The 21,002-nt window shown below is 49.0% G+C and overlaps 1 protein-coding gene across 1 annotated transcript; it reads left to right on the top strand.

The window, feature by feature from the left end:
* The first annotated feature begins 11,490 nt into the window (after positions 1-11,490).
* Positions 11,491-20,192, top strand: LOC115073703 (uncharacterized protein C6orf222-like). Its single transcript, XM_029572342.1, has 6 exons — positions 11,491-11,601; positions 12,682-13,293; positions 15,958-16,095; positions 16,849-16,910; positions 17,306-17,566; positions 19,268-20,192. The coding sequence occupies exons 2-6, from the start codon at positions 12,690-12,692 to the stop codon at positions 19,310-19,312; spliced, it is 1,110 nt and encodes a 369-aa protein (XP_029428202.1). The 5' UTR covers positions 11,491-11,601; positions 12,682-12,689; the 3' UTR covers positions 19,313-20,192.
* The last annotated feature ends 810 nt before the right edge of the window (positions 20,193-21,002 follow it).

Below are 21,002 nucleotides of genomic sequence, written 5' to 3'. Positions count from 1 at the left end.
GTGCACCTGAACCTGTACAGAGGAGGTGAAAGGACCCTCCCTCCTACTGATCCAAAAGTGTTTCCTCTCCCAGTCTCTCCCTCCCATGATTTCTTTTACTCTGGTGATTTTAGAAAAGAGATGAAGTTCTCCTTCCACTGTTTCTCCCTTAAAGGTGCAGGGTTATTCATCTTGACAGGTTTTTTGTTAAGGAGGGGCTCCCGCCTCCATACTTCTGCAGTCCGTCCATTACCCTGGCCGGTGGTGCTGTGACTGAGGGCTACCAGCAGGTGGTGGCCATGAGCCGGCCTGCATGTGAAGGCCTCCTATTTGCAGTCTGGAAGGCTCAGGTGAGCGACACAGTTCACACCACCTCCACTTTTCTGCAGAACCAGTACCTGCTTTTCCTCAGTAACCTGCTGTGCATTTGTATGATTCATTACAAAGGGGGATTGATAAGATTCTTTGTGCAGTTGGTGGCTTGTAAGTGAATTTAATTTACAAAGGTGTTAGCCTTATTGCGTGTTGTTTGCCAAATGAAAGCTGCACTTCCTTGTCTTATTTTATTCTATTTTCAATTTATAACCGCCTTTTCCAAGAAATGAGCAGGGCCAGCTACAGGCAAACTGGTGCCCAGTGTGAAAACTGAAACTGGGCCCTCCCCTCGCTGGTAAACAGCAGCAGCTTCCATCAAGCCACCTCCCGCAGCCTGGCACTCAATGTCCATCACTATCCCCAACACCTTTTATCGTATTCCACCTTTCATGACACTTCAAAGCGGATTACGTTTGGACACTGAAGGTGTGATCTCCTCCTTCCATCCCTCCCTCCCTCTTCTTCCATCCTCCCCTCCATCTGCTGGATGAAGCAGAGATGCTGCTGGAGAGCAAAGCTGGGACTTTGCACTTGTAAATGCTGCTTCCTGCCGCCGGTGCCTGTCTCTCCCACGCAGTGCGCCATCTGAGCCACGCAGGCGGGAGAGAGAGGCGCCGGCGGCAGGAAGCAGGGGAGGCAGCAGCAGTAGCACTCTGGCCCTCTGCACCCTGGGTGGGGGACCGAGAGGCACTCTGTAATCCGATGGGATAAACACTGTGTATAACCTCTTGTTGATCAAGCGAAGAACAGTCTCAGCAGGGCTTAAGCAGGTGGTTGTGGGGGAGAGTAGCTTGTCTGTGCCTGGGACCTGACTCAACAGGAGGAGGAGGGATGCCTGGCCAGCAGGTCCCCAGACTCAGGCAGTGGCTTGTCTTTGCATGTGCACTTGTGTAAATAGCCCTATAAGAGATCGGGGCTTTCCAGCAGCAACGAGAACCTCGCCTGTAGCACTGACAAGTGGCTCAGAGCCTTTCCCGTCGAAGCTGTGCTCCTGTTTCCGATCGCCTTGGAGTTCCCCCATCGAGGAAAGGCAGGATGCTGATTTATGGGTAGGAACTAGTGAGTAGGCCCATAGACCAAACATCTCATCATAGCATCTTCTTTCTTACCTGTTTCAATTAGCTGTTGGGAGTTTTGCATCAGAACACACTTAATCACCCTCGACTATCATCCTCCCCCATTCTCCAGCTACTTCTTTTAACAATATTTGTGGTTTGGTATTCTGAATACTAAGACTGGATATTAATTTTAGTTTTTATTAGTTTTGCCCTTCCATTGTTGTTGTTTTTATTGTTATCTAGTTTTTATGCTTTACTGCTGTGGTTTTTTTTATATTTTATTATGTATGTACCTTATGTAAACCGTTTTGATTACTTTTTATATTGTAAAAGCGGTATATAAACATTTTTAAATAAATAAAATAAATCAATCAATCATGGGAAACTGAAATGCATGTGCTGTAAATAAAGCTTTATTCAGTTACTGTGTGTGTGTGTGTGTGTGTGTGTATTTGGCGCTGTGTGTGTGTGTGTGTGTGTGTATTTGGCGCTGTGTGTGTGTGTATTTGGCGCTGTGTGTGTGGTCTGTGCATCTCTTACTTGGGCATCTTGTAACACACTCAGCATCAATTCTTATCCTCTTCTTCGGCCCAGCAACTGCACTCTTCTATACTACAAAAGGCCAGTCTTCTGTCATAAACAGTCTTTTCTCTGAAATAATCCCCCCCGATTATCCTTAAAGCAATAGAAATCTGCCTCGGCTGGGGCTCGGAGATTAGCCCGGGGGTACAAAGCCTTCCACATTCCAGTCTGCCATTAACGCACAACGCCGTGCAGGCAGCAGAAAGGCCTGGAGGCTGCCTGGCCCTCTTACCCTTAGAGCGGGTGCCTCCAGGGCAGGTGTGCGTGCATCTGGTAACTTTCATGGGCGTTACATTCTCTAAATAAAACAGACTATGTCAGCCCATTAGAATGAGAGACTTAAAAGGAAAAGAACAAGGTAGATTGTCAGAAATGAGACCTTATAAGGCTATTGATGGTCTGAAGAGGCCTCTTTTAGGGACATCAAGGTTCCTTCCACAGGCAGTGATTGCGAGATTACAGACTTTTTTTACTGACAAAATTAAGTGTCACCATAGAGAACGGTGCCAATTTACGAGAAAAAGAAAAGGCAGTATAAATTATAAAAGGAAAGGAGCAAAGAGCAGCAGTTGGATCCCAGAACTTGCATCCCATCCCTTCCCTTTTTTGGATTACGCTGGGGTGGTGGATGCTACAGGTGGAAATGGAGCCCCTGCTGTGGAGCAGAAGCAGAGCTGGCTCAAGCTCCGCTCGCTCGTTTGGCATCTCACCTGGCTAGCTTCGTCTCTGGGGGTTTTTTTATAATATTAATTTGGAAGAATCCGTAGACGGCCGGTGGAATGGCAGGTGGCGGCAGGCCACAGGTCTCCTTAAGCTGCATCTCCAGCTGCTGGCCCAGCGGGGAATTAAGCTTCCGCCGAGAAATAAGCGGCATCCTGAGGACTAAGCACATCTAGTGTAACCCACTTCCGTAATACAGACTGCTGTAACCGAGCCATAACTCTTAAGTGTTTGGCAGAGGGGAAATCCTCACTTGGAGCAGCAGATGAGAGCATGCCACGTTATGTTTATTTATCATCAGTTCTTACTCGCCTCACAAATTAGAAATCGCCCAAAGTGACGAACGAAAAATAACATTAAACAAATTATGGACAAAATAACATGAAACAATACTGCAGCAAGAACATCTCCTCTCTCACGCATATTTTAAAAGCCAACTTGCCAGACACAGGGCAAAGCCTGGGTGCCAATCCTTGGCCCGGTTCTGGAGTCCAGAGAGCCCTAACTTGCGAGCCGCGTGTTTCGTGCTCCTTTGGCTACGGCCACAAGAAAGGGCATTAGTGAGGTGCAGCTAATCCTCCGCCCAGTTTCCCTCCTCTAAAATCTAAAAAATCTGAACTGGGGAGAACCAGGCAAATCCCAGCCAGGCCTGAAAATTCGGATTAGAAACTAGAAGGAAAAGCAGAGGCGTGGCGCTCTTCTCCAAAGCGTACGTCCATCCTTTCCACATTAATCATCTTCAGCATCGTTTACAGCAGACTCCGGCAGTGGTCGGCCCGGGTCGCTTAGATCCTAAGGGGGAAATCTCGTCCCTACCGCTCGCTCTGTCTATCTGGCTAACAACTGTTAGCCCATGATGTCCCAGTGTCCTATTTAGAGGAGAGCTTTTTAAAATATTTGGGACATAATGGCTTAATGGACTCATTCTCCAGAAAAGTGTTCAAACTAAATAAAACAGATCCTGTATCCGAAAACTGAATTCACGGGACAGGCGAACCTTTACTGTTCTTATGGTTTGCACCCCCCCGTTAGCTTTCTTCACTGGGATGAAGCAAGCCGCCTCTGTATCTATTTCTGTTTCAGACATACATTTGGCTAATTCCAGAGGCTGCACCTCCCTGTGAGGGCCGCCAGCCAGCAGTATGGAAACTGTTCCCTTTGGTAAGGTTGGAAATGGATTTCTTCTCTTTAGACAGCTCATCAAAATGTGACTTTTTCACATTTATATTCCTTATTTAATTTAGGTCCTTGTCTGGTTAATTTATGTGGTGCAGTGGTTTTAGTGTCGTTTATTTACCGTTTGATTATTGTGTGTAGTTGTTTTAGTGTAACTTATTGTTTGTCTGAACCTTGCTTTATATTGCTATTATAACCTGCTCTGAGAGTCTATTGGAAAGGGAGAAACATTTGTCTAAATAAAATAAAATAAACATGTCAGACAGTAACTGAACACAATTGGGAAGTGCTGAGGGAGGTTTTCTTTTACCTTAGTCATAGCCCGAGGTAGGCATTTGCTGGCTGAGGACGCAGTGATAATGAGAGTAGGTCATGTAACCGTGACCAGGTGACCTGGGTCGGCAACCTCATCTGCTGAAGAAAGCTGCTGAGGTGAAACAGTGGGGTGGGATGATGCGGATCTGGTCAGATGGACTCGTTGCCTCTCCCTTCATATCTGTTGTCGATGGAAATACAGGAAGCTATTGGGGCAGATGTAAACATGAGTAACCTTTGCTGAACTTCTGCACGTGTGCTCCGAGGCGATATTTGGCAAGAGGTGCTTGTGTTTCTACGCCCTTCAGTCCCGTGATGCCCTGGTTTCTCCCTGAATTTATCAGACTTTCAATAGGTATGGGCTGCAGCTTCCCCTAAGCTGGCCCATTTCATGCATAAATGACCACAAAGTAATTACGGGCTGCCCTGGGAAGGGGAAGACTTATGTTACCTCTTTCGGGTTATTTCAACGTCTCCAGGGAGCTGTAGAGGTGCACTAGACAGGGTAAAGGCCTTGGTGTAGCCATCTTGTTAGGTAGGCTCAGATCTGGGTTGAAACGTTGGCATCAGACCTTGGTCTGTGTCAGTGGTTCACCCAGGGTCAGTGCAAGGGTATTGGGTGACCTAGGCGACCCTTGCGCTACCGCCCCCCTCCCCAGTCGCGCCCCCTACCTGTTTTGGCGCCGACTGTGGGCTTCTCAGGGCGCCGAGCCGTAGGGGCCGCCAAAGAGCAGCCATGTGGTGCCACAAGCGGGGCCTATCCCGCTCGCGGCAAAGAGAAATAGGAAAGTCGATGCCGAAACAGGTAAGGGGAGGGGGCGACACTGTGTGCGTCTCAGGGCTGCAGGCAGTGCGCTGCTCGCGGCCCTGAGAAGCACACAGTCTCTATTTCTGTTTGCCTCGAGTGGGATAGGCACCACGTGGCTGCTCGTCGGCGCCCCCTACGGCTCGGTGCCCTAGGCGATCGTCGAAGATCGCCTAATGGAAGCGCCGGCCCTGGGTTCACCATTCTGATTTTTGAGACCCTCTAGCAGATCAAGTTTTAAGGATATCCAGAATGAAACTTGGTAATTATCTGCTTTGCTGACTCAAAATAGAGTCATCCGAAGTGGTGTACACTATCCACAGCACGCATTTATGCTGCCACTTCTGCTTATCACTTCTATGAGGTTACGACATGCACGCAATGCATTTTACAAACATTTGAGCCAAGGATCTCGTGAGCCTGAGTATTTTGGTTACTCTAAAATCTGGGAACTGTTGGTCAGTGTTCTGCGGGATATATGAGCTATGTTTCTGATCCCTGCAAATATATTGGTTGAACTGAAACTGATTCTGGGGTGTTCCTATTGTGCATATAAGACCCCGGAGGTGACTGCTTGCATGTTTCCAAGCTGCGTGGCTCTGAAGCACTTTGGGATCCTGGAAGAATGACAGATGTTGCATACACCTAAAATTGTTATTGTTTAGTACCGATATTCCTACTAGTTCATCTACTGTGCTAACTCCCTCAGTGCCTTCTGGGTGACTTCCAGTACCTGCAATGCAAAACTATGAGATCATTCTCTCTTGGTAAGGTATGTTGGGTTGAATCAGTTTTATGCCCGATTGTGGACAAAGGCTGCCAGGTGTGTCAGGTACAGCTCCTCTATGAGGAAAAGCTAAAGAGGTTAGGGCTGTTCAGCTTGGAGAAGAGATGGCTGAGGGGGGGGGGGGGGGGCGGTATGATAGAGGTCTACAAAATCATGAAAGGACTTGAACAGGTAAATGTGAATCGGTTATTTACTTTCTCAGACAATAAAAGGACTAGGGGGCACTCCATGAAGTTAGCAAGTAGCTCATTTAAAACAAATTGGAGAACATTTTTTTTTCATTCGATGCATAATTAAGCTCTGGAATTCATTGTCAGAGGATGTGGTTCCGGCAGTTAGTGTAACTGGATTTAAAAAAGATTTGGATAAGTTCCTAGAGGAGAAGTCCATAAACTGCTATTAATTAATAAGGAATAGTAGCTTGGGATCTATTTAATATTTAGGTACTTGCCAGGTACTTGTAGCCTGGATTGGCCACTGTTGGAAACAGGGCACTGGGCTTGATGGTCTGACCCAGTATGGCAATTTCTTATGTTCTTATGACTGAATGCAGTTTTGACTGGTACTCTACTAACCAGAGTGACGCCTACATCAAACCCCTGAACTGTTACATCCACAATGCGGAGCAGCCCCTGAAGGAGTCCTAGCTTAGGTGGCAGCTCTCATGAATGGTGGCTCTGAAACTGAACAGCAAATACCTATGAAGAGGCCAGAAGGCGCCATCAGCCAGCTGTGGACTTTGAGTGCAGGTTAACATGACACAGGTGTTTGTGAGAGAGAGAGAGAGAGAGTCTATGGAACACGAGAATGACCTACATAAAGTCCCTGAGTCATGCTGCAATGAATGCAAAAGGCGCTTGCTCATTGCCATGAACCAGTTACAACAACAACAATGTGAAGGAAACATCTTATTTATTTGTATCTCCCTGTTAAACAGATGTTACTCATTTCTAATTGCCTCCTAGTGCTTCAATTCCAGTAGCGATCTATGATTCAACCTTAGTGGTACTTACTTGTTGATAAGGACACATTTGGCCAATGCACCTGGTGGTGTTTGAATAAAAGCAGAAAGGGGCAGAAAGTTAGACAGCAGGGGAGATGGAATACAGAAAAGCTGAATGATTTGTAAATGGAAATGCAAAGAATGCTTGCGATGAAACAGAAAACCAATGAGCTTTTTAGAGGGGAGGAGAAGAAGAGCGGTGATTATTTATTTAAAACATCTAATATTCTGCACTATAAAAACATTAATATATAATACATAAAACTAAATGATGCAAACTAAAGAGATAAACATTTGTCTTACAGTGCTGCCAAACTTAACACTGCTCCAAAGGGCTGGCTTCAATCACCAATCAAACAGCCGCCCTCCAGCCTAATCCAGGCCCAGCTCTCCAAACACCTCTTTCAATTTATCTCCTTCATAAAAGTTTAATGCAAGTTTCCTGTCTCAGATGGTCAGGAAGAGAATTCCAGGCCGTAGAACCAGCTATAGAAAAGGCTCTTTTGTGTGATTCAGTCAGACGGATCAGGCGCACAGACAGAAGGTTGGGGGTGAGGGGGGAGAGGGACACAGTTATTACATCTTTAATATGTTACTAATAGAAATCAGGGTGTCCCCACTCAATCCCTTGTGTATCAGTGTTAACATTTTGACCCTCACCCATAAATATGATGTGCTACAGGGAGACCAGTTAGGGACAGTAGATCGCCAGTGCACATTACAATCAAGAAAATGTGTAAGAGTCCATGGACAAGAATTGGCTGGCTTGACCAATATTACACATATGGCCTAGCTATAAAGCTAAGGCACATTGAACAAGAGCCTATGAAATCATGGCAGCTATGGCTAATATGTAAACAGTTCTGGCTAATTATTCTAAATATTGCTTGGATATCCATATTATAATATTTTTTCCAGGAAGTTAATTCTTCTGCTTTAGTAATGGTTGGAATGTCATTTTGTCCCTGGTGGGGGGTTGGGTGTCAGGGCGTTAACCCCCCTCCCCCAATATTGTACAGATTCTGAATCTCAGCCAAAAGTCCAACAAGGAACCATCCCCAGCTCATGGCTCAGATTCTCACTTGAATCTTAGCCAGAACACGGACAAGAGTGATATTCCCGGTCCATTTGATCCGGAGAGAAATCAGTGATATTCTACAAGCCTGGAATTATCAGGGCAAGCCAAGGCAGTTTTTTTTTTCTCTGTTCTCCCACTGCATAGATGGACTTATTGTAGCCCTGTTTTCCTAGGGAAGAACTGGAGTAATAATCCCAGAAAACAGTGAGAGGGGATTTAAAAAAAAAAAACAAAACAGGAGTGGGCCAGCCCATCCCGCACGACCTGAAAGTAAGCAGTAAGAGTAGCGCAGTGCAGCAGACGGTGGAAAAGCTGAGCGTCAATGCCCGCCTTATCAAGAACAGTGCCAGCGGGGAGCGGAGAGAGGGGCGAGGATGCAGAGAGAGCCAGCACAAGCCCTTGACACCAACACATGCGCATGCAGCACTTCAGGGACAGGGGTTTAAGGGAACTGCAGGAAATATTTTGGTATATGTCGTATTGCTACCACATTGTCATTGGGCTATGCGGTGCCATGCACGATGTGACAGAATATTACAACTGCCGATTTGTCCTCTCATTGCACAGCTGGATTGTGAGCCCTCTGGGGACAGGGAAATACTTGCGGTACCTGAGCGTAATCCGCTTTGAAGTGCCGAAAAGCGGAATATAAAAATCAGATTAAAAAAAAAGAGAATAACTCATCAGCCCAGTGTGTCAAACCTCTTTCAAGTCTTTGTCTGAGGTGATTCGGAGGAAGGAAAAAAAAGAAAAGAAAACAGAGAAAAACCCGTGAGCTTGATGGTGCTGCTCACGGTAAGGAAATCAGGTGCATAGTTCCTTTCCTGATCATGGGTGAAAGTGGAGAATACTTATCTCTGCCGGTTCAAGGTATGAATGCACGAGGAAGAGTCCACCCTGAGACTCTGACCCTCCTAATCTGGCCGCCATCTGCTTGTTGAACATTCAACCATGCAGGCAACATCATCTGAAGCCCTGCCTATTAAACTGTAATCTTCAGGTTTTCCAGCCACATAAAGAACTCAGCAGCTCATAAGCTGGTGGTTTTAGGGGATGGCACGGGGGTTTGTTTGTTTGTTTGTTTGTTTCTTGGTCATCCTACGTATTCAGTTTAAACCTCTTGGTTATGGAGCATTGGTTTTCCCAGCTGCCTGGCTCTCGGTCTGACCCTGCTTAGTCAAGTAGTCCCAGGGAGCACAGCGAGAATGCTGTTCCATCTGCTCCCTATTGGCCTCTCACGAAAAGGTGCCACAGACAAAAATGAAGCAGGACTTGAAGAAATGGTCAAGGGTTTAGCATTTACATTCTAAAGGCAGAAAATGCTGCGCAGTCCATGCATGCGGGTCGCAGAAATCCAGGAGGCCACCTGCCTCTTGCGAGGGGTAAAAGTGGTAGTCACCGAGGGCATTAAAGTCACAAAGCAGGAGGGAAGGCTGATCGTACACTAGTAGGACAAGTGAAGTATTAGATCTCTGGCAAGACCCCACCCTGAGTACCGCATCCAGTTCTGGAGCCCACATCTAGAAAAGGTCATTGCGAAGGCGGAGACAATTTAAAGGAGGGTCACCAAAACGGTGCACGGTCTGCACCGTAAGCCTTACGTGGACAGACCTGAAATGTTAAAGACGTGCCGTCTCGAAGGAGGAAGGGAGCAGGATTCAGTTCTGTCTCTGTATTCTCTCCCGGTGCTCTCTGCCACTCCTTGCTCCCCAGGCTGCTGCATGGCCAAGTGGCTCAGGGGTTACTTGCCAGTCCGAGGGTTATTACGGCCCCTACTGTAAGGGTCTGCTGCAGCTTTCCCCCTCCCTTCCCGGGCCCGAGCACAGCACGTTTAGGACCCGATTTTAAAAACCATTTATACGCATAAAGCCAGGTTTTAATCGTGTAAATGCACTTTACGCATGCAAGTGGGCTTTTGAAAATTGCTGCAGTCTATGCCATTGAATTGTCTGCAGGATTTAAGCGCATAAGTGCACTTAACTCAAGTAAATGGCTTTTGAAAATTGTCAGGATGGTTTGTCACACTGACATTTGTAAATCCTTAGGTAGAAAGTGGCATTTTCTGTAGGCGGGGGAGGGGGGCTCAAGAGGAAGGTAGGAAATTCAGAGGGTGGGGCAGACCTGGAACAAACAGCAGAGGTGGCAGAATTCAGGCAGAGGTGGGGCAGACACACACTGGGAGGGAGGAGGCCGGAGATGGGAAGAGCAGCTGGCGGGTACCAGCGGGGAGACTGAATGGACTGAGCGCTTCTTATCTCCAGACATCTTCTACTTCTGGAGGAAGTGAATGAAGAGAAGAGGCATGCGGGAATGTCGGCTACTACCTGGAGATAATACCCTTATTCAATAAACATTCACACGGTTAATGCCACTCCGACAGTGCTCTATGCTTCAACGGCAAGAGGAAATGTGGGGAAAAGAATTTGCATCCACATAAAAGCAGGGGAGTAGCTGGCTTGTTACGGCGGTTACTACCCCAAACCAAAAAAGCCTGATTCTTCACTTTCAATGCATATCCAGCATAGCTCTATGCTTCAATGGCAGGGGGGAATGAAGAATAGATGATTTATATTCAGACATATACCAAAAAGGACTGAATTACATAGTCTGAGTAAAACAAATAAGCATGAGTGTAGCTTGCTTGTTACGGCGGTTACTACCCCAAATCAAGCCTGATACTTCACTTAGAATACATATCCTGCGCAGTTCACTGCTTCAACAGCAGGGGGAATGAAGAAAAGATGATTTATATTCAGATATATACCAAAAGGACTGAATTGCACAGGCTGGGTAAACAAGCGTGGGAGTAGCTTGCTTATTACGGCGGTTACTACCCCAAACCAATTAGCTAGATACTACACTTAGATGCAACTCCAGCACTGCTATCTACGATGGCGGGGGTGGAAGGGAAATAGAACAAAAAAAAATATTTAAAGGGACAATAGTAACAGAAAAGTATGAAAAAAAAAGTGGGAAAGCTTGCTGGGCAGACTGGATGGACCCTTTGGTCTTCTTCTGCCGTCATTTCTATGTTTCTATGCTACGTCTCTCGTCGGAAAAAGAGATTCTGTCATGGTGGACCAAACCCACGAGGAAAGAACAAAATTCCCTCCTGAGCTCAAGGAGGCAAACCACTATTTTTAACTGCGGCCCCTTAAGCAGAAAACCTTTGAAGAGTTGGGTTTGCACTTCTTTTTCTTTTCTCCCTGTGGCATTTCCTTTCCTTCAGAAATGGCAGGAAATTAAAAGACGGGGCAAAAGAAGCTGTTTTGCAAAATTGTGCAAACAGCTGGAACTCTGAAATCTGGTATCAAACAGCAGCCAAATGTCATCAAACTTAGGCCGTAGAGAGAGAGAGCAGTGTGGAGTTTTTATTGCAGCAGTGGGCGGAAAAGCAGCTGGGTTTGCAGTGCACCTTGACCCCCTGGCAGGTAAGAGGGACTTTTCTTCTGCACGTCTTCCTGGGAGGCCTGGCCGGCAGGGCTTGTTTACACTTGCACCTGTCTGAAGGGGGAGAGTGCTTATCTCTCTCCTGCTGTCAGGTGCAAACCTTCACCCTCTCTCCTAATAAGGACTTTTCCTTCTGACTTGCTAACCTCTGCCTGGGCTTGGCTTGCTCTGGGGGCGGTGCCCTCGGAAGCTGCATAAATAGAGCTCCCCGCTGGCCTCTGTAAGCAGGAACTCCGCGCTTTACTTCTGCACCCTCTTTGGAGAGCCTGGAAGGTAACTTTATCCTTTCTAAGTGTTTGCTGAACTCATTCTCTTCTGTTTTAGCCTCTCTTTACACAGTAGGTGAACTGCACTTGCTAGATCAGCTTCTCTAGTTTGGTTTTACAATTATTGAACCTGTGAAATATCTATGAACGCAATCCTGGGTCCAAGGTTTATGGAGCCAGGCTCAGGTGTGTTGTGGGGCAAGAGCTCTCAGCACTCGGACACTGGGAATGCCCACCCAGACGTGTGGCGCGGGGCTTAGAAAATGTTCTGGCATTAAAAGTGTGGGATCCACTTTGTGAGGGAGGATAACAAAGGGGGACCTTTTTCTTTAATACATTTTGACATATCGCAGTGGGGTAAGGGTGCATTTTCAGGTCACCAACTATATTTTTAAAGCTGCCTTGCCATTGGAGCAAATGGTGGAGCAAAGGAGTGAGATGCCGGGGCGCACATTTTAACTCGGGGGGGGATGGGCAGGCGTCCCGAAGGCATGAAACATGGCCCTGGTGCCTCTGAAATGAAGAGGAAGGCTGCGGCGGTGAAGCAATGTGGGAAAGTCACTGAGAAATGAAAGTGCTTCCCGCACCGTGCGTGCAGCCCAGGGACCGGGGGCAAAGAGAGAAAAAACAAACAAAAAAAAAAAACAACCCCTGAAGGCAGAAGATCCTGGGGGGGGGGGGGGGTGTGTGAATGCAAGCAGCAGGGAGGCAGCCCCCACCTCTTCTGCTGCACAGCGCCTGCATCTCTGAGCAGGAGTAAAGTTTCACCCGGGTCAGGACCAGCGCAGGGGGGGGGAGGGGTAATGCTTAACGCCCTCATTTGCTTGGCATTTCCATGCCAGGGCGCACATTTTGTAAGGTTTGCACGCCCAACCCCTGCTGAAATTCACCTTATTGCATTGCCTGAGCAAGAGAGAAGGGGGGTAGGGAAGCCAAAGTCAGGACGGGATCAGCCCGGCGCTGTCCACCCGGGCCAGGCGCTAACTTCAGCTTTGACGTTACCATTTTTTGGAGAACCGGTGTGCTCTGCTTTTGTTATTACTTAAGTTTTATCCAGAGCTCACTCCTAGTGCTTCTTTCCTTGCAGGGATCTGCATGGCCGACCGCAGCAATTCTCTGAAGATGGAGGGAGGGAAATTCCTGTCTCTGGACAGACGGGAGGCCAAGAAGATCCTGGAAATGTACGTCCGGCGCAGCCTGAGCAACTGCGAGGGCAAAGCCCGCAGGCCCGAGAGGACGGGCAAAAGGATCCGGAAACCGCGGAGGGTGGAAAGCGACCGCGGCCGGTACCCGGGGAGCAGAACGGCGGGGGAGGCGACGCCGGGGGCCCCGGGCCCCAGGGAAGAAGAGAAGCCGGCGGGAGAGAAGGAAGCGGGGCCGGAGGAGGAGGAGAGGGAGCGGGGCCCGGCGGACGCGGGCCTGAGGAAGGGCAGGAAGCAAGTCTCCTGGATTAAGGCCATCTTCAGCTTCTTTTCCAAGAAGAAAGAGGACGGCAGCAGAGAGGCGAGAAGGGCTCTGGAGAGCGAGGCCTCCCCGGGGGAGCCGGGCCAGGGCAAGGGCCCGAGGAGGAGGGGGAGCAGCCTGCGGCGCGTCATCTCCCTGAAGAAAGGCGGCGCGGCGACGGAGGAGGAGGCGGCGGGCAGGCCCAAGAGGCCAAACTTTCTGCCGCTGCAGCAGGTCTACAAGCCGGCCCGAGCGGGTGAGAGAGCGGGGCGGCTGCACCAGAGAGAGAGGGGGCTCTGGGGGTTCGCATTCATCCCGCAGGCCGAGCTGCGTTCACTGGAGGGGATGAATCCTCCGACTCCGGGATTTGCGCCGTCCGGAGTTAAGCGAGAAGCGGTTTTTGTTTGGTTTTTTTTTTGGGGTGGCGGGGCCCCTGGGTGCGACCTTGCCAACGCTGCTCCCTCGCAGCGCCGCGTTCCCATCCGTGCTGCGGGCGTCACGTACGCCAGGAGCTCCCTCGCACGTTCCGGATTGGATGGCAGTGGGAGTGTCCTGGTGTTTGTGTAGCGACAGAGCGGGCCTGCACTGCTTGTGTGGGAACTGATGGGTGAATATTGAAACTAACACCCACGAAGCCATCGGATCCCCGAGCCTTCCCCCTCCCCCCCCCCCCCCTGCACATCGGGCAGCATCAGTAATCCAGTCCCTTACGCCGTTTGCTTTTGGAGAAAACGCAGTTCTGCTGAAAGTGAAAGAGGTTCCTGAAAACTCTGGACACAGAGAGCGCGATACAATGTTTCCTGCAAGCTTGGGCGCTGATTGTGCAATGAATAGCACATTTCATGGCGGCTGAAGCCTTCCCCTCTGCCAGCACATGAGTTCATTTGTAGCTCATTGTTCTGCTGAAGTCAGTAAAATTGTGTTCTCCTGTGCACATTCTGGGCATTTTTGTTTCTGTTGGTTCACAGGGTAAAAACAGCATTAGAAGCTGTGGCTTATTCAGTGGGAGTTTCTGCACCGGAGTCTTGTGACATGGCGTCACCCCCGGAGTGTCATGCAATATGTATGCAAGCCTGTCGCACTCACACAGGTTGTGCAGCAATATCTGTGCAAGCCTGTCACACTCACACAGGTTGTGCAGCAATATCTATGCAGGCCTGTCGCACTCACACAGGTTGTGCAGCAATATCTATGCAAGCCTGTCGCACTCACACAGGTTGTGCAGCAATATCTATGCAAGCCTGTCGCACTCACACAGGTTGTGCAGCAATATCTATGCAGGCCTGTCGCACTCACACAGGTTGTGCAGCAATATCTATGCAGGCCTGTCGCACTCACACAGGTTGTGCAGCAATATCTGTGCAAGCCCGTCGCACTCACACAGGTTGTGCAGCAATATCTGTGCAGGCCCGTCGCACTCACACAGGTTGTGCAGCAATATCTATGCAAGCCCGTCGCACTCACACAGGTTGTGCAGCAATATCTATGCAGGCCTGTCGCACTCACACAGGTTGTGCAGCAATATCTATGCAGGCCTGTCGCACTCACACAGGTTGTGCAGCAATATCTATGCAGGCCTGTCGCACTCACACAGGTTGTGCAGCAATATCTATGCAGGCCTGTCGCACTCACACAGGTTGTGCAGCAATATCTGTGCAGGCCTGTCGCACTCACACAGGTTGTGCAGCAATATCTATGCAGGCCTGTCGCACTCACACAGGTTGTGCAGCAACATCTATGCAAGCCTGTCGCACTCACACAGGTTGTGCAGCAATATCTATGCAGGCCTGTCGCACTCACACAGGTTGTGCAGCAATATCTGTGCAAGCCTGTCGCACTCACACAGGTTGTGCAGCAATATCTGTGCAAGCCTGTCGCACTCACACAGGTTGTGCAGCTGCCTGCCGTGCCCTGGAAGCTTCACCTTTGCTATTCCCCATAGACTTTTGTTGCTTTCTAAGCTTGTGCGGTTCAGGCAGATTGTGGACCCAAGCGTTTTACAGCTTTTAGCAGCAGAGTCGCATCCTTTTAATGACATTGTAGGTGCTTCTTGCTGGCCAGTGGTCAAGCTTGTCCTGATTTCCCCCTGCCCCTGAGGCTGCAGAAGGGAGTATTCTGACAGAACCGGTTCAAAGCAGGAAACAGTGCCATGTTCCTCTGAAGCTGAGGTATTCGCCCTGGAATGAGTTGTTGCATGCTCTGGACTGAATCATCCTTTCAAGGAGCCCAAGTGACCCAGTTTCTGGGGGCGAAACCTTTGGCCTGTGCTGGAGTTTGCAAATCTCCCTCCCACTGCAATGTGGAATGTTTAGCCCAAACTCTTTGCTTTCAAATCAGTAGGACGGGTATTAAAATACATCGGGGGGGGTTCAAAGTGATGGTCTGGTATCTCCTTCCAGGAACTGGGTCACTTGGAGCTTGGCCTCTTTGTGTCACTTTTTCAGACAGGGCAAACGATATTATTTGCAGACTGCAGCTTTTGTGCTGGCATGGATAAGGTATAACAGGTCCAATGAGTCCCTGTTCCAAAGAGCTGACAAGACAAATCGCTGTCTGGAGCAACAGTACATAAAGTGACTTTCTTCACGGTCACAGCAAGGTCAGGTATAGGGGCGTGAACCTGGACCTCTTAGTTGTAAATAGTGAACACGTCAGCAGGCTGCTGAAGTTGTTATTTGCCAGTGGCAAATTGTTAGTGTATGCATGTGGATGAGGGCGCGGTGGGAAGAGTAAGCTGAGACATATATTTTTAGAAAAGAGTACTTCCGAGTTCTTTTGTCATGGTGATAGTGATTAATTAAAAAAAAACAACCCAACAACTAGTGGTAGCAGATAAAAAGGTGGTTATTAGAACACTGATTAGTTTGGATTATTCCTTTACAAGAGTAATGAATACCTTGCGCTTCCTTCTATTTTTCAGGCAAGAAAGACACTGATCTTTACTGTAACAAGGTATCAGAGGAGATAGAGCTGATAGTGCAAGGAAAGGAATCCGTGGAAGACAGAAACCGAAAGCAGAGCTTGGACGACCTTCCCGCTGAAGAAGCTCTCCAAACTGGTCAGTCCCATCTCCCATGGTAGTTGCCTCTTCCCATGCCGCGCAATGTGCCTTCCTAACCCGGGCAGCTGCACGTGCAAAGAACTGGTACCATCTGGGCCTTTGCAGCGTGGGTCACTGAAGCAGAATCGGGATGGGGGAGGCAGCAGCTGATTCCAGGTCATCGGGAACAAGCTGAGCCAGTCTTGGTGTTATTCCCCCCCAGTGCATCCACAGACTCGTACTCCGGATTTTCTTACAGGAACTGGGACTGTAAATTCAGAGGTGCAATGGGCTGACGCTATCGAGTGACCCCGAGGTTCCTCCTTGGGGTGTGCAGTTAGTGCTCAGGTTACGTGATGCTGGCTGGGTGGTCCTTGTGACTCCAGTGTCTGTGCAGTTTAAGCTGCAATGCAAACACCCAGCATTTACAGGAAATGCCACGTGAACAGCCGTCACTTGTTCTTACTTCAGTGTTCGTCCGGCACTTTACAACACCTTACACACAGGCACAATGAGTTCCTGCCCCAGAATGGGCATCTGAGGCAATAGGGGGTAAAGAGACTCGCCTAAAGTCACAACCAGTGGCAGTGCAGATGCAGGATTTGAACCTGGTTCCCACTCACTAAACCACCTGTTCCCACCATTGTGCATTACTGTGAAATCGCATTAACGTTCACTTACAGTTTTGTGGGTTGATTGTTTGTTTCTAACAGATCACCTTGGAAAATAAAAACCTAAATGCAGTCTGTTTTTTTTTTTTTTCTTTTGTAGAAGCTGTGATAAGGAGGATAGCAGCTCTGCTCCAGCGGAAAGGCGACCAGTGGAATCAGAAGGTGAGTGCGACTCATCCAGTCACAGCTCCAGAGGAGGACTATGGCTGGCATAATGCCAGTTTTGGATCTGTGCATTGAGGTTTTTTTTAAATCTAAGTAAAGGATCCAGGATCTAATTTCTGGTGAATTTGGGGCTCCGCGCTGCTAACCTGCCTCCAGCTTGCTCTCGCTTGTCAGGAAGAGACGGTTCTCGGCCTCTCGGCAGAGATGCAAGTGCCCCAATTAGCAACGGTCATAATGGAAACTTTCCAGTGATATCGCTGGCCTTGTGCATGCAGACACAAGGCCAATGGTGAATGCCTGAGATATGTCAGTGTTATCTGACAGACGTGTACATTATTTGATACTGATTTTTATGTCCTCCCTCCCCGGCAATTCTTATTGATATAAACCAGATCAAGGATGACCCCAGGCTGAACAGTTTCTTCCAAGACATGTCCTACACCACTTTCAAGCAACTGGCGGACGTTTACGTGGACAAGGAAGTGAAGACCAGCACTGGCGAGAGAACGCCCGAGGAGGTGAAATTTGCCTTCACGGTGCACTTGACAGCCAAGGTCGCAGGCATCTCCAACTATCCCGTGAGCAGGATCATGGGCTTCGGGACGCAGTACCTCCAGGACACCTTCGCACAGTTCTACCGCAAGATGGGCCTGGTAAGTGCGCCGAGTGGAAACTCCAGCCTGGGGGGGGGGTCACTTGTTAGCAGGTGGAGGCTGGAACAGAGGAAGCAGCTCACGGGCGCCGGTACGGACGGGGAACCACCCAGTGGAAGCAGTGGTAGAGCAGAGCAAGCTCAGCTCCTGATTCACTAAAGCTTTCCTCCCCTTCTGTGTCTTGATGAACCAGGCCTCGCTGAGCTGCTGCTGCCTTTGTTTGGGAAATCTTTTTTTCATTTTCTTATTTTGTTTCTGTTAACAGGTATCTCCCCCCCCCCCCCCCCAAAAAAAAAGTCCCAAATAATCATTTCTCTAGGCCTCTTTCTATTGTGGGGTCCTGGGGGAACTCGCCCCACCCCCTAACCAGCCCAGTTTACAGCCTTGCAAATCTTTAGCTGGTGCTCGATACCTGCCAGGGTTTTGGTTCTGTTTTTCTTTTTTTTTTTTGTTTGTAGTCACGTGAATAGATGTAAGTAGAAGAATTTATAAGCATCGTCCAGTTTCTATCTGAATATCTCTGCCTGTGAAAGTGGGCAGCCATCCCAACCAGACTGAGAGAAAAAAAACCCAAAAAGCAGCTAGAACTTACTTCAAGAATAAATTCAAACAGAAGAACCTGCCATACTGGGTCAGACCACGGGTCCATCGAGCCCAGCAGCCTGTCTCCAACAGAGGCCAATCCAGGCTGCTACTCCTCCTGCTTATCCTTTCTATAGCAGCACTAGAAGTAGGAAGGATTGCCCTGATGCACATAAGGCGGGCTCTGTGCCGATCTCATAACTAGGGGTGCACATGAGTGAAACCCCACTAAGTCACAGGGGCCAATCTACTAAGCTGTGGTAAACCTGCTGCAGGCTTTTGTGAGTGGTATTACTTGCATTTTCCCCATGCTAATCTTACGCGTGTGCGCAATAAAACGTGCACACAAACCCGCTCCAAAAGTACCAGTCCATGCTGATGCCAGGCAAAGAGGCAATTTAACTATTCATGGGCAATGCAGAAGTCCACGCTGGCATTAGTGAGGGATTTTTAGCGCCTGGGGCAGGGCAGGAGTTAAGCGTAAGCACCTGTCTGGAGGTAAAAAAAACAACTAAGTGACAGAAGCCAGAAGAGAGGTCAGAGAGGAAGCAGGCACATGACAGAAATGCTGAACGCTGTTGTAGTCCCTTCCAGATCTCTGCTGCACTTCCCCCATTCACTGGCATCCATTAGAGCTCCCATGCAGTCAATGAAGGATTATAAAGAGGGTTCAGTCCCCACTCCCGCACCCCTAACTCGGCTTTCAACCGGTTTATTGCATAGGGTGGGTCTTCAGCACGCGTTGTAGCGCGCATATCTGCACAGATATTTCTCATGTGAATTTTCTGCATGTATCTCCTTAGCTTGCCGTTCCCTTATTGCATCCTGTGGAGGCACCCGCTTCCCCCCCCCTCCCCCCCGCTAGAAGAATTTTGCGCTGAAAAATAGCGCCAATTTCACTATGGATCTTATTTCATTGGCCCACAGAGAGAGAAAAAATGGTGACACCGGAAACGGGTGTAATCCACCAACATGCGCCTACTGCCAAAATGCACACAAACACATCTGTATGGGACTGTGGGGTTAACAGAGGCGTTTGCAACCTGAGGGTCTCCTGAAAGGTCAGGCTCAGACCCACCTCAGACTGAAAGCAACCTTCTGCCTTTTTTATCTTAACAGGACAGTGACACGGACAGACTGGACAGGTGCTCAAGTCCAGACTGAGAGGCCGGCTCTCCGGGGCCACGTGCTGGAGGCAAGGAAGAGGAAAGTGGCAGCTGGACGCCTCCTCTGACTGTCAATCGCTGTGAACTGAAAAGCAGTGGAAAGAGCTGCAGAAGGCAGAGCTGCAGAGAAAACCAAACGACCTGAGACCACAGCATGTGCTGGAAAAGGACGCTCATTTAATATAATCTTTAACTTTTACACTACGATCCGGAGGGAGAGCCTCATTAAGACAAGCACAGGGCCTTCCCCAGGCTCACAGAGATTCAGTGGTGAAGGTGGGTCAAACTCATATCCTGGGATCTCTTCAGGACTCTAACCATGAGACTGCAGCTGGCTCTGAAACGTTAACTCTTTTTTTCTGTTTTGCACTTTATAAAATCAATGTGACCTGAGGGCAGCTGCTGTGGCAGGCTCCAGGAAGGGTCCCGGGGTGATAGGGCACCTGCCCAACTCCTGCAGTGCGCAAGGCACGTAATCGACGGGTGGCAGTGGCAGGATGGACTGGCTGCCGGCACTCCTCCTGACATTCACCGAAATTTGGCTTCTGCGCCATTTCTAGAGAGGGGTTAGACGGATCAGACCGCACGCTTTGCCAAACGCTCCAGTGGTAATGGTCTAAATAATAAATATAAGAAAAAGGTGCCGGGTCAGGTCCAGTGGCAGCCTCCCTCCTCCCACTCGAGTGGTAACCCGGCAGAAAATCCCCGCTGGGCTCCACCATCTTGTTGATGTTCAGGGGGTGTCTCCTGCCTTGGATGGGCTGGACCCAAGCAATGCCTGAATGTATATAAGAGGGATAATAATAAAGCACTGTATGTATATAAGAGGGATAATAATAAAGCACTGGTTTTTGTTTTGTAAAATCGAGCCTTGTGGTTTGTCAGACAGCAGCAAATCACCGGACAGACAAAACTGCATCAGACACGAGGTAGGGCTGAGGGCAAGGGCGGGAGGTGCCTGGCAATGCAACAGGGCGACATGCCGGTTGGGATGGCAGAGAAGCGACTGGATGGGGCAAGAGGTCCTTCCACTGCCCACAGCCGCTGCGTGGCTATGCTAATGATGCCGACCCACTGCCCTTTTCAGCTTGTTTCAAAAACGTAAAACCTGCTATTAAAGGCCATGCCCTTGTCTGTCCATCTGTTTGTCATAGGAGCTGTCCAGACCAGAGTGCTGAACAGCTCTGAAACCTGCTCTAAGAAACCCCGTAGGTTTATTGGCCATTCTTGTTTCCCACACAGGGGCCGCTGCAATATCGTGCGCTCAGGCTAGCGCACAGCTTAACCAGTGATTGGACGCGCTAGGCTAACACCTGCTACCAATAAGGGGATTGGCGTGTTCAAAAAGCCCGGCCAAACTCACGCTTAGCTAATAGTGGTCACCACGTGTAAATGCCATGTTCATGAGGCTATGGGCTATTAACCCCGTGCAAAAAAATGCAGCGCGCCTGACGCACAATGTTTAGCACAGTAAATTTAACGCCAGCCTCGGGCGTTAAGTCTTGCCCTTGGCGACAAGGGCTCACTAAAAGACCAAAATGAATCCTGCTTTCTGTGGTTCTCCTCCTCCTCCTATTAGAATCGTCGCGAGGAGGAACCTCAGAAAGCAGGAACATTAAAAAAAATGATTCTTGACGGGAGCCAGCTTAGGAAAAAACCAGACGCTCGGTTTACCAGCACCCGTTTTC

The sequence above is a fragment of the Rhinatrema bivittatum genome, chromosome 12 (genome assembly GCF_901001135.1).
Source record: "Rhinatrema bivittatum chromosome 12, aRhiBiv1.1, whole genome shotgun sequence".
Taxonomy (NCBI): domain Eukaryota; kingdom Metazoa; phylum Chordata; class Amphibia; order Gymnophiona; family Rhinatrematidae; genus Rhinatrema; species Rhinatrema bivittatum.
This window is presented reverse-complemented; position numbering and strand designations above follow the sequence as displayed.

Excerpts from the sequence above, each read along its gene's own strand:
- LOC115073703 (XM_029572342.1), top strand. The coding sequence starts at position 12,690 with ATGGCCGACCGCAGCAATTCTCTGAAGATGGAGGGAGGGAAATTCCTG. Across the intron at positions 13,294-15,957 it reads CTACAAGCCGGCCCGAGCGG|GCAAGAAAGACACTGATCTT; the intron begins GTGAGAGAGCGG and ends TCTATTTTTCAG. Across the intron at positions 17,567-19,267 it reads TCTACCGCAAGATGGGCCTG|GACAGTGACACGGACAGACT; the intron begins GTAAGTGCGCCG and ends TTATCTTAACAG.